This window comes from Oryzias melastigma, unplaced genomic scaffold (assembly GCF_002922805.2).
Source record: "Oryzias melastigma strain HK-1 unplaced genomic scaffold, ASM292280v2 sc00308, whole genome shotgun sequence".
NCBI classification, from domain to species: Eukaryota; Metazoa; Chordata; class Actinopteri; order Beloniformes; family Adrianichthyidae; genus Oryzias; species Oryzias melastigma.
The window spans coordinates 112,306-123,866 of NW_023416917.1; the positions used below are offsets into that span (position 1 = coordinate 112,306).

The following is an 11,561-nucleotide window of genomic DNA, read 5'->3' on the forward strand; positions in this document are numbered from 1 at the left end:
AGTGTTTAATAAATGTTTATCCTGTTCGGCCCGTGTTTTGGATGTTGACCCTTGTCCGATTGAGTTTGACCCTCTACTGTAGATGTATATATTATAACTGGGCGAAGCGCCTGTGACATCATCCATAGAAAATGTCTTACCTGCAGCTCCAGCAAATGAAGCCAATTTGGTTGCCATTTTTCTGCGATACGGACACCGCCATGTTGGAGCCAGATGAGAGTTATTGGTCCAAATCGATCGGAGTCTTCCCGAGTCCATCATGAGTGAGCTTGTTGGAAGTCCACACCCCTTCCACTAAAAGCGGCTCGGGAGAAGCTGTCAATCAAATATTTAAGGTGGGGCCAGCGGGCACCACATGATTTAACTAGGCTAAATCCAGATCGCTTTCCCACCCTCTGACTCCTCCCTATTGCTGCAATTGTAGGGGCGTTTGAAGCTGTAGTGGGTGGGGTCCAAAAGGGTTGTGTAAGGAGGAGCCTGACTGTCCCACCATCGGTAGGGTGATCCGCGTTGCTCTTGTGGGCGGAGGAGAAACATTTCTTCACGTGTGTGCTCTGAAGTGCAGATGTTTACATTTAAATGTAAGTATTTTATTAATCAATGTGACACTTCAATGAGTTTTTGCCTGACTTGTTACAATTTTAAAACTGTTATTTTCAGAGCGCTGGCAGCAACACGCTAACATAGCACACCGGCGACTATTGATGTCGTCGTCAAGCAGTAGTAGCGTATGGATTTTAAGACTATTTTACTCCCTACTTTAAGGGATAAATGTAGGAGTTAGGAGATGCTGTAGGGATAAGAAGGAAGAACTTGGAGCAGTAGGAGTCATGAACAAGCTGGAAAATGTCTCCAGTGGAAATGCAGATGATTCTTCACCATTAGTGGGAGTGGCCGCTTTTCTTCCTGTCCGGGTCAGAGCTCGTTTTGGACAATAGCGCCTCCAAATGAGCATCTGTAGGAACTGTGAATCCACACTACTGTTCCAGAGGAGGAGAGCTTCAGACTCACGTTTCTTCTCCCAGACAGATGTTGGAGGTTCGGGTGAGGTGTTGGTGTGCGTAGACATGTCAGACGAAGAATGAAAAGACCACAGTCTGCTGCTGCTTAAAAATAAAACCAGAAAGTTTTTATTTTTTCACCACTGGACACAAAAAAGAGGAACCAAAATGGAAAAGCCAGGGTCTTTTCTTCCTGTTCGCTCCGTCACAAAACAACATTCACTAAAGCAGAGCCGAGCCGTCGGTCTGGAGAAAGGAAAGCCTCTTAACTTCAGCACAAACTGTGCAACAAATGCTGTACCTTTGAACTGAAAACTGCCTCGGTCCAGCTCAGAAAACGTTAACATGAAACCAAAACGCAGCGTGGCATCACCGGCTGGGGGGTTGGGACTGAACGAGAAGCTAGAGGAAGGTGGAGTCACATGGTCTGAGTCGACCGCTGTCAGAGAGGAGGCAGGCAGCCGCCAGCGCGCGGCTCTACTGCTCACCTCTGCAGCCCGGAGCGCTCGGGACTCCTCCTGCGGGGCGGTGGTTGCTCTGCGAACGCTCCGGTCCGACTCCCCCTGGTCTCCTCGGGGCGTCCGGGTTCAGACAGGCGGAGGCGCTCAGGCTTTGATCTCGGGGGTGGAGCCGTACATCTGCTCAGAGTTGTCAGCTCCCAGGTCCTCTGCAGGAGCGACAGAACCACGAGTCAGGCGGCGCATGACGTACACAAAACCCAATCGGAAATGTCCAGAATTCCTCACTTCACTCTGTTTTTGGTTCAACGTTAGCAGAACCATCTCAGCTCAGTTTAGTTACTATCCGGGTCCTCATATTCTGACTCTTAACTCAGATCGTTTTAGTCCAGATTCAGCTAAACAACAGAAGAATAAAGACTCACTCCAAACAAAACTGTTTTTAACATGTTATTGTAGAGTTTTCTCAACATTTAAAACATAATTTAAGATTAAAACTGTGTTTGAGTATTTTTGAATTAAAACCGTGATGGATTAGGAGCAGATAAAAACCTGCGGTTACAACATCTGCCATGGGCGGGCCAAAGTCTCCCTGCTCTGCTCCATTCTCATGGATCCACTTACAGACAAATAGATCCATGAACGTCTTTGTTTTCCTCGTCTGAGCTGGAATCTGGATCTAAACCGTGTGGTGGGATAAGCTCCACTGTTGCTCGCTGTGTTTTTTATTAAGCTAATGTTAGCTTGGAGTTGTGAGGGGATGTACACTAGCAGGAGAGAGACAAAAGGAATGCTGGGAAATTGACGTAGGGTTACTTCCATGCCAATAAAAACCCAGAGGTAAATTTCTGATGAATTTTTTGCCGCTCTGTAAAATATAAAAATAAAAAACAACACAGGCTATTCCTGTTTTTTTATTATTCATATTGATGTCAACAAGTCACAGTTTTACAGTATTAAAAATAGGCATTATGCTAGCTTTTTGGCATTTACTACGATTTCTTTGGCTTTTTTTTTTTTTTAGAGTTTAGGTAATATTATATTATATATATTATTATATGTCATTATTATATATTATAAGCTGTTTTGGCTAATTTAGGCTTTTCTCAGCTTTTAAGGCTATTTTGAAGTTTAGCTACTTTTAAGCTACATGCTAGCTAAATTGGCATTTAGCTAATATTTTAGCTAACTATCAATTTCAGTGATTTCAGCTATAATCTTCAGCTATCAGCACTAGCATCTTCAGCGGCCACATTCATCTTACAGCATTCACACTACTATTATCACAGGTAATGCTATACATCTAGTTCATTTTTATGTTAAAAATTTATGGTTTTAAAGTTTTAAAAGTCTTCAATAAATGTTAATCCTGTTCGGCCCGGGACCTAAGGTGTGTTTTGGATTTAGGCTCCTTGTGTGATTGAGTTTGACCCCCTGCTCTCCAGGAATCAGCGGTTTGATGGACTGGACTGTTTTTTTGGGTCATTGTTTTAACCGTGTATTTTTCAAGCAGCACCCACAGGTTTCTCTGCACTGTTCCCATGATTCATTGCAGCGACAGGACGAGTGCCAGTCACCTGGAAGAACACACTTCCACAGGCCGTAGGTCTTCCCCACCGCCGTCTGCCACAGGCGCAGAGTGCCGTCCTCCGAACCGCTGGCGTACAGCTCGCCGTCGGGGCTGAAGCGGACGCAGTGGACCGGCCCAAAGTGACCTTTGTAAGACTCTGCAGACAGAAGAGAGGGTCAGGCGTCTACATGAACACCAGCAGCGTAGAGAAGAGCCGCTCCTCACCCAGCTCCTCCATTGTGCTGTAGTCAAACTTGTAGAGCTTGAAGTCTTCTCCTCCCGCCACAAAGAAGTCCTTCTCCGGATGGAGGGAGGCAGAGTTGATTGGAGCCGGAGCCTCCACAGTCTTGATCAGCTCCAGGCTGTTCAGATCAGGAACGCAAAGTTACCAAAAGTATTACCCGAAACTACAGACCTTCAGCCTGGAAGACTTCACATGATGATCATTTATCTGCTACGACACAGTTGGGTAAATAAACATTTGAATACTGGGATTTAGAAAGTGGTCCCATTTAGAAATCATTGAAGGGTCTGAGATGTTCATCTTAGGTTCATGTCCACTCTCAGAGACACAATCCAAAATAAAATCTGGAAATCACATTGTAGGATTTTTTTGTATTTATTTGTATGTTACTGAGCAAATAAGTATTTGATCTTCTTCTTCTTCTTTTCCTTTCGGCTTTTCCCATCAGGGGTCGCCACAGCGAATCAGTTTCCTCCATCTAAGCCTGTCTTCAGCATCCTCCACTCTAACACCAGCCACCTTCATGTCTTCATTCACTGCATCCATAAACCTCCTCTTTGGTCTTCCTCTAGACCTCTTTCCTGCAGCTCTAGACTCAGCATCCTTCTACCAATATATTCACTGTCTCTCCTCTGAACATGTCCAAACCATCTCAGTCTGGCCTCTCTGACTTTATCTCCAAAACCTCTAACATGTGCTGTCCCTCTGATGTATTCATTCCTGATCCTATCCATCCTGGTCACTCCCAAAGAGAACCTCAGCATCTTCATCTCTGCTACCTCCAGCTCTGCTTCCTGTCTTTTCTTCAGTCCCACTGTTTCTAGTCCAAACAACATGGCTGGTCTCACCACAGCAAATAAGTATTTGATGATTTTTATATTCATAAACTTTATAATTTTTGAAATATTGAGCAAAATAGGAAATGAATGAGAAAGTCTTAAAATTTTTAAATTTTAAGTAGATTAGTAACAAACCTTTAAATATATTCATGGGCGATGTTTACATCTTTTTATTTTAAAAAATTGAGTTTAGCTAATATTTTAGCAACATGCTAACATTTTTAACTAATTCAGTTTACTGAAGAATTTTAGACTATTCTGGAGTTTAGCTCATATTTAAGCAACACACTAAGTATTTATGCAAAATTAATATGGATTAGGGATTTTTAGGCAATTTTACTACTAATTTTTCAGAATTTTAGGTCAACATCCACGCTTTTTCATAGTTCTTTAATCAAATTTCCAGTCTTTTAGCAAATTTAACATTTTGCAAATAGCTTCAGCAAATCCCTTCCGCAATTAAAGTAAATTCCGTATCCAGCTAACAGATTTAGCATCTTCAGCGACTTCTATCGGAAAAAGCATTCACACTAGTGCTATCACAGGTAATGCAACTTTTCTAGTTCTAAATCAGAATCACCTGTTTGAGTTCATTACCTGCATAAAGACTCCTGTCCACCCCACACAAGCAGTAAGACTTCAACTACTAACATGACCAAAGAGCTGTCCTAAGACACCAGAGACTAAATCGTAGACCTCCACAAGACTGGAGAAGGCTACGGGGAAATTACCAAGCAGCCTGGTGAAGAAAGATCCACTGTTGGAGCGATTCTTAGAAAATGGAAGAAGCTAAACATGACTGTCAATCTCTATCCGACTGGGGCTCCATGAAAGATCTCACCTGGTGAGAAAGGTGAGTCCTCAGCCCAGAACTACACAGGAGGAGCTGGTCAATGACCTGAAAAGAGCTGGGACCACCGTTTCCATGGTTACTGTTGGTAATACACTAAGACGTGATGGTTTGGAGGTTCTCCTGCTTAAACCAGCTCATGTCCAGACCTTATGTTTGACCATTTTGATGACCCAGAGGAATCATGGGAGAAAGTCATGTGATCAGATGAGACCAAAATAGAACTTTTTGTTCTTAATTCCACTCGCCGTGTTTGGAAGAAGAAAAATGATGAGAACCATCCTGAGAACACCATCCCTACTGTGAAGCATGGGGGTGGTAGCATCATGCTATGGGATGATTTTCTGCACATGGGACAGGAGGAATTCACTGTATTAAGGAGAGGGTGATCGGGACCATATATCTAGAGGTTTCGGGGAGCAACCTCCTTCCCTCAGTCAGAACATTGAAGATGGTCGTGGTTGGTTCTTCATACATGACAATGACCCCAAGCACACAGTCAGGAGAACCAAGAAGGAGCATATCAAGGTTCTGGAGTGGCCTAGCCAGTCCTAAACCCGATAGAAAATCTTTAGGGAGCTCAAACTCTGTTTTTGTCAATGACAGTCAAGAAACCTGACAGATCTAGAGAAGATCTGTGAGGAGCAATGGACCAAAATCCTTCCTGCAGTGAAGAACTACTAGAAATATTTGACCTGTAGAATCACAAACAAAGACTACTGACCAAATATTAACAACGATTTTATCAGGGGTTCAAATACTTATTATAATGTGATTTCCAGTTTTTTTTATCATAGCTTATGTCTCTCCCATGTGGACATGGATCTAAGATGAAAATCCTCCATGAAAATCCAGGATGTTCACATGTGTATTTGCTTCACTGTAAGCATGTGTGAGAGTGAGTCAGCGGACTCACCTCAGAGCGTTGTAGAAGGCGATGGTCTTTCCATAAGTGATCACCAGGATCTCTCCATCTGCCATGTACTCCATGCTGCTCACAGTCGTGTCGAAGGTCAGCGTCTTCACCTCGTCCATGGAGGTCCTGTCCCACAGCCTGCACACACAGGATCACACAAACACACACAAGTGACAAATCTGCAAACAAAGCTATTTCAGTTTCATTTCTGAATGGACTCTAGAGATGTAAGACCATCAGGACAGTCAACTTGAATTCATACTTATACAACACAGTTGTCACAGAAGTACTAGATGTTACTTGATACTAGTACGTACAGTATGAACGTGCGTTCAGTGGCTGTGCATCTGGAACACAAAGCCCATAAATGGTCGTATAATGTGCATAGGAACAGGTGAACTCCAGAGTTTTGAACACAGAAGCCAGAAATGTAGGTTTACGTTTACTATCCACCAGGCGGCTGGCGTAGCCGTCCATCAGCTCAATGAGCTCTGGGACGGGCTGACGATCTATCCAGGGTGTATCCGCCTTCGCCTAACAGTAACTGGGACAGTTTCCAGGAACTTGGCGTTTATAAAATGCATGGAAGATCATGACGAAAATCCTCGCATCGATCGGCCATCTTGAATCTTTATTTCTACCCTTTGATCTAGTCACTGGAAACATCAAGTGCCCAAAGCCGAGTCTCTGACTGGTTAACGCGCTGCGTCTGTGCTGCGGCAGATTGTGTCTTTACATTGACTTGAGATTTAAACTTGGCGTCTCTGCGGCGCCGGCCGCGTTCAGTGTGAATGCACCATTATGTTACCTTCACACCAGGCTCTGAAATGTGCATTCAAAGGACGCTTTTAATTAAAACATGAGCGTTTCAGCTTCTGCATTCAAAACTGCCGCGCTCACGCATCACAACACTCTGTTTCTAATGGTGCATTCACAGCCATCGTGACGGGCGTGGCAGAGGCGGCAAGTTTCAATACTGAGTCAATGTAAAGACGCATCATGTCACGATTTGAGCGTTTGGTACGGAGAGCGTGTCAACCAATCAAGGACTCAGCTTTGGCCGTGTGACTCTTTCAGTGACTAGATCAAAGGGCAGAAAAAGGGATTCAACATGGCGGCGCAATGCGATGAGCGTCAAGGCGTTGAGCAGTAAATTTGACAGGCGTCAAAAGAGATCAGTATGAATAAGTGTGTTTCTGGGGCTCTACGTGGAAAATGATTGTGAAGAGTCAAAAGTTTAACCAGCTCAGACTTTTACCAATCAGAGACTCTGACTTGGTAGTGACATACGGGGAGCGTCCTGATCGAAATACTGAAGAAAAAACTGTTTGAAAATTGAGCAAAAAGGAATATCAATGGTGGTCCGTGTCCGGCTGTAATTCTGACACCAAGTCTTTCATATATCGGAATAAAGCTGTGAAAGGAAAAGTCTGGAGAAAGATTCACCAGATTTGAACGGCTTTGACATTCACACCAAACCTCTTAAGTGTGCGTACATGTGCAAGTATCAGGTAGTGACACTCTTGTGGGAACACCGAATGCTAAAAGCGCGTTCAAGAACCCACGTCCATACAGTGTTCTTGAACGCGTGGTGTGATTGTAGCTTCAGAAGCAGGAGATCTTAGGCGCTATGGAGAAGATCTAAAATGCAAACGAGCCATCTGCAGCTCCTGCTCCTTCTGTCTGCTCAGAAGTCGGCACTGACCGAATGGTTTTGTCGTCAGCTGCTGAGAGGATCTGCTTGTCGTTGTTGCACCACAGAGCCTTCTTGATGGCTGCGCCGTGACCCGCGATCTCCTGAGGGGCTGTTGAACAGAGGGGGGGGTCACACGTTAAACAGGGTCTCACAGAGGGACCGTTAAGCTGCGTCTCACCTGCGTCTGTGTTGCTGAGGTCGTAGATCCGCAGCAGCTTGTCGTTTCCTGCAGTCAGAAGGTGGTTGCTGTCCTAACAGACACAATCGCAGCTCATTTGGACCAAAGTTAAACTGCATCGATGAGGCAAAAAGGGTTTGGTGCGGATCTGTGTAACAGTTCTGTTAACTAGGGCTGCACAAACGGTTATATTAATAGTCGACTAATCACAGATTATTCTTTCAGATTAGTCGACTAATCGGGTCATGCACAAAGTGGATGTAAAGCACACATCTTAACCATCATTAGCTTTGAACTAACTAAAAACTACATAAATAGCATTACTGAAGCTGAATTTGGCTGCTGAAGATGCTAGTGCTGTTAGCTAAAGAGGCTGAAAACACTGAAGTTGATAATGGAAATCACTGAAACTGACAGCAGTTAAAATGTTGGTTAAATGCCAAATTAGCCTAAACAATTGAAACAAAGCCTAGGTTAGCAAAAGCAGCTAGCATGTAGCTGAAATATTAGCTAAACTTCAAAATAGCCTAAAAAACCTTAATAAATGCCAAACTAGTCCAGAGGACTAGCATAATACCATTATAACTTTCAACTTTACTACACTCTGACTCTATATAATATAAAGTAACAGCTAATCCACTATTAAACTGGTCGTCGACTATCTTAATAGTGGATTAGCTGTTGATTAGTCGACTAATCGTGGCAGCCCTACTGGTGATACGATCCAGAAGCTACACTGACCTGAGTGAAGGTCACAGACTTGACAATGTGTTTGTGCGCCAGAGACAGGACCTCGTCTCCGCTGACCGAGTCCCACACCTTCCTGCAGAACACACACATGGTTTTTACATGATCTGCAGCTCAAGACCCCAAATCAAACCAAGAAAACGCTTCTCAAAATGACTGTAAACACAAAACCGAAGATTAAAACCGTGAGTGTAAGAGAGCACCTTTAAGAACACAACCACAAATTCAGCTTAAATGTAGGAGTCTTTGACAAGTAAAAGAGAAATGATCTTTTTTTTTTTCCTGATCTGATTTATTTCGAGTATCTGCAGATACCAAGTTCTGATCTGATACTTTTATAACACATTTAATAAACAAATCCAGGTTTTACCTGATTTATTTATTAACCTTCTTTTATCATTTAACAAACAGTGAACTTCTGTGACATAGCTTCAACAATCAAGTAAAAATAGTGCAACAATTGTAAATGATTAACTATTATAATAAGGTGAGAATTAATCATGTAAGAAGTTTGGTGAATGTTGCTATGATATCTTCAGAAATACTGAACATTTATGATCAGATGGGATGCAAATTTTCATTAAAATTCCTAAAAGTTTTCAAATTCATGATAAATGTTCATGACCATCTCTACGTAAATATTTATTAGTTTTGATTTTTTTCTAAAAGATTATGCTTTTTTAATCACCTTTTCTACAGTTCACACTTTGTAGAGGGTCTGTGGCATTCATTTAACTGCGGTCTCACATTTAACTCATTTAAAATAAAATTTGTAAAAAATGTTTAGGTTGTTGTTTGTAAGAAAACCCTCAAAGACATTTACTGTCAGTTTCAATCAAGGCATCTCTAGATGGAATACTGATAGGATACATTATGAAAAAATAAATAAATAAATTTAAACAGCTTTCTGGGAAGAAAAACTTGTTTTTTTTCCCCCCCATAAGAACATATTCATTTCCTGGGGGGGAAAAATAATTTTTCCTAAATAAGGAATCAGAAACTAAATAAATAAATAATGTTTCCTGTGAAAAAAAGGTTGTTTCCTGGGAGGAAATAGCTTTTGTGCTTTAAAGACCTTTAGCTCTCACTGATTCACACAGGCGGTTTGACAGAGTTTTACGCCGGACTTCAACCCCGTATTTATCCGGGCTGGGGACCGGCACAGGGAGACCCAGCCTGACCCCTCAGCTCCAGCACTGGTTTGTTTCCTATAGTTAAACCCGTTTCCCTGGAAAACAAACCAACATTTACTCACGCTGTGAAGTCGGCGGCGGCCGTAGCTGCTTTGGTGGCGTCCATGTTCAGAGTGGCTCCCCAAACAGCACCTTTGTGACCAAGAAACGTCCCGATCCAGTCTCCTGTGTCTCCTTGGCGCAACATGGGTTTGCCATCTTTCACCACAGAGATTAGACAGATAAGTTACATTTACTCAGTTACTATTTCACAAAAGTTACTTTTGATCTGAGCATTAATCTTTATCAACTTTTCCTTCAGTTTGATGAAGAATCACTGAGGTTCTTAGTACTCTCAGTACTACCAGAAAGACGCAACACACTAACGTTTATTTGTTTTAATCACTTGTAAAGTCTACAACTGTTCACATCTTTCTTTGATCACAGAGTTCTGATCAGAAGTCAGATTATTCATCAGAACTGGACCGGATCTGTTCCACTCGGGTCACCAGGATGTTACTGGAGAATGTCCTGCGGCTGTTGCCACTTAGGGGCCAACAGAGGCTGCTAGCTCTGTGAAGTTCTCTGAGCTGGCCTGTAGGTGATTGGCTGCCCGGCAGACGAAGAGCTGCCACAGTTGGTATCACTGCTATCACTCCAGTTATGTTTTTCTTATCGTCACTGAGACAATAATAAACATCCTCCATTTTTATTTTTCCGCTCTCAGATTAATATTAGCAAGAGAGAAATTCTTCAATTTCGGCCACAGACATATGTAAGCGCTATAATATCTTAGTGATTTTTTATTTTATTTTGACAGTCAAATAATGATTATTTTATACATATTTTAAGTATTCACAAAATTTTAGGCGCCCCCAAAGTTTTGGGGGGCCTAGGCAGTCGCCTTCCCTTAACTTAAGATAAGTACGCCCCTGTATGCTACAAGAGTTTTCTACTACAGAGTTCTCCGAGTCAGAACCAACACAGCAGCAGCCCACACCAGCCCGGGTTCTGCCCCCAGAGGCTCGCTAAGGGCCGACCCGCCGGAACCCCGCGGCTAACGGCCTGGAGCTCACCCTTGCAGGCGCTGATGAGGAAGTATCCGAAAGGCGTGATTCCGCTGAAGGCCAGGTCCACCACGGGTCGGGTGTGACCCGAGCAGGTGAGGGGGGTCTGCCTCATGGCCATGGTCCTCAGCCGGAACCGTCGCTCGGGAAGGAGGCGGCAGACAAGCGGGGCCCGCTAACGAACCGGGAGAGGAGGAGCGGCTGTCCGGTGCCGGGGAGCGGTCGAGCGGGAGTGTGTGGGTGAGGGGAGCGGGTCAGTGTCCGTCAGGGTTCGGCCCCCCAGAGAAGAAACGGCCTCGCGCTAATAGCTACAACATTGCAACTAACTAGCAACGTGCGTAACTGCAGTCACGGTGACGACATAAGACCGGGAGCCACGACTCACTTCCGGGGAATTTCACAATAAAATCCGTCTGTTTTAATAATAAAATGATGTTTTATAAAAGTAACGGAAAATATTATGTTAATCTTTTTCTTTTACAGAATTAAGCAAAGGATAATATACAACAGATGGTTTATTTCTAAGAAGAGACAATTTTCTAAGAGGGAAGCTGTTTTTATTAGCTATATTACAACACACAATTTAACAAAACTAGAAAAGTTGCATTACCTGCTGATAGTGTGAATGGTTTTTACTATCTGGTTGCTGAAAATGCTAAAGCAGTTTACTCTAATTGCTGAAGGGATTTGCTGCAAATGCAAAAGCTATTCTCAAAATTTGCTAAAGGACTAGAAATTTTGCTGAAGAATTATGAAAAACCAGTGAAGTTGGCCTAAACTTCTAAAAAGAAACTTGGGGAGGTTTGTCTAAAAATCCCCCATA

At 43.1% G+C, this 11,561-nt stretch overlaps 1 protein-coding gene across 1 annotated transcript; it reads right to left on the minus strand.

Annotated features, from left to right (window-relative positions):
- Window positions 1–1,101: 1,101 nt before the first annotated feature.
- On the minus strand, window positions 1,102–11,125 carry LOC112140374 (serine/threonine kinase receptor associated protein). Its single transcript, XM_024263310.2, has 9 exons — window positions 10,748–11,125; window positions 9,755–9,890; window positions 8,494–8,575; window positions 7,753–7,825; window positions 7,584–7,683; window positions 5,879–6,016; window positions 3,255–3,391; window positions 3,037–3,186; window positions 1,102–1,668 (listed from the first exon to the last, which is right to left on the minus strand). Exons 1-9 carry the CDS (start codon window positions 10,857–10,859, stop codon window positions 1,607–1,609), a joined length of 990 nt encoding a protein of 329 aa, XP_024119078.1. The 5' UTR covers window positions 10,860–11,125; the 3' UTR covers window positions 1,102–1,606.
- Window positions 11,126–11,561: the final 436 nt, after the last annotated feature.

Coding starts and splice junctions, on each gene's coding strand:
- LOC112140374 (XM_024263310.2), bottom strand. CDS start 10,859: ATGGCCATGAGGCAGACCCCCCTCACCTGCTCGGGTCACACCCGACCC. Junction 8,576..9,754: donor GCCGCCGCCGACTTCACAGC/GTGAGTAAATGT, acceptor TGTGTTCTGCAG/GAAGGTGTGGGACTCGGTCA. Junction 6,017..7,583: donor GCTGACGACAAAACCATTCG/GTCAGTGCCGAC, acceptor CTGTGTGTGCAG/GCTGTGGGACAGGACCTCCA.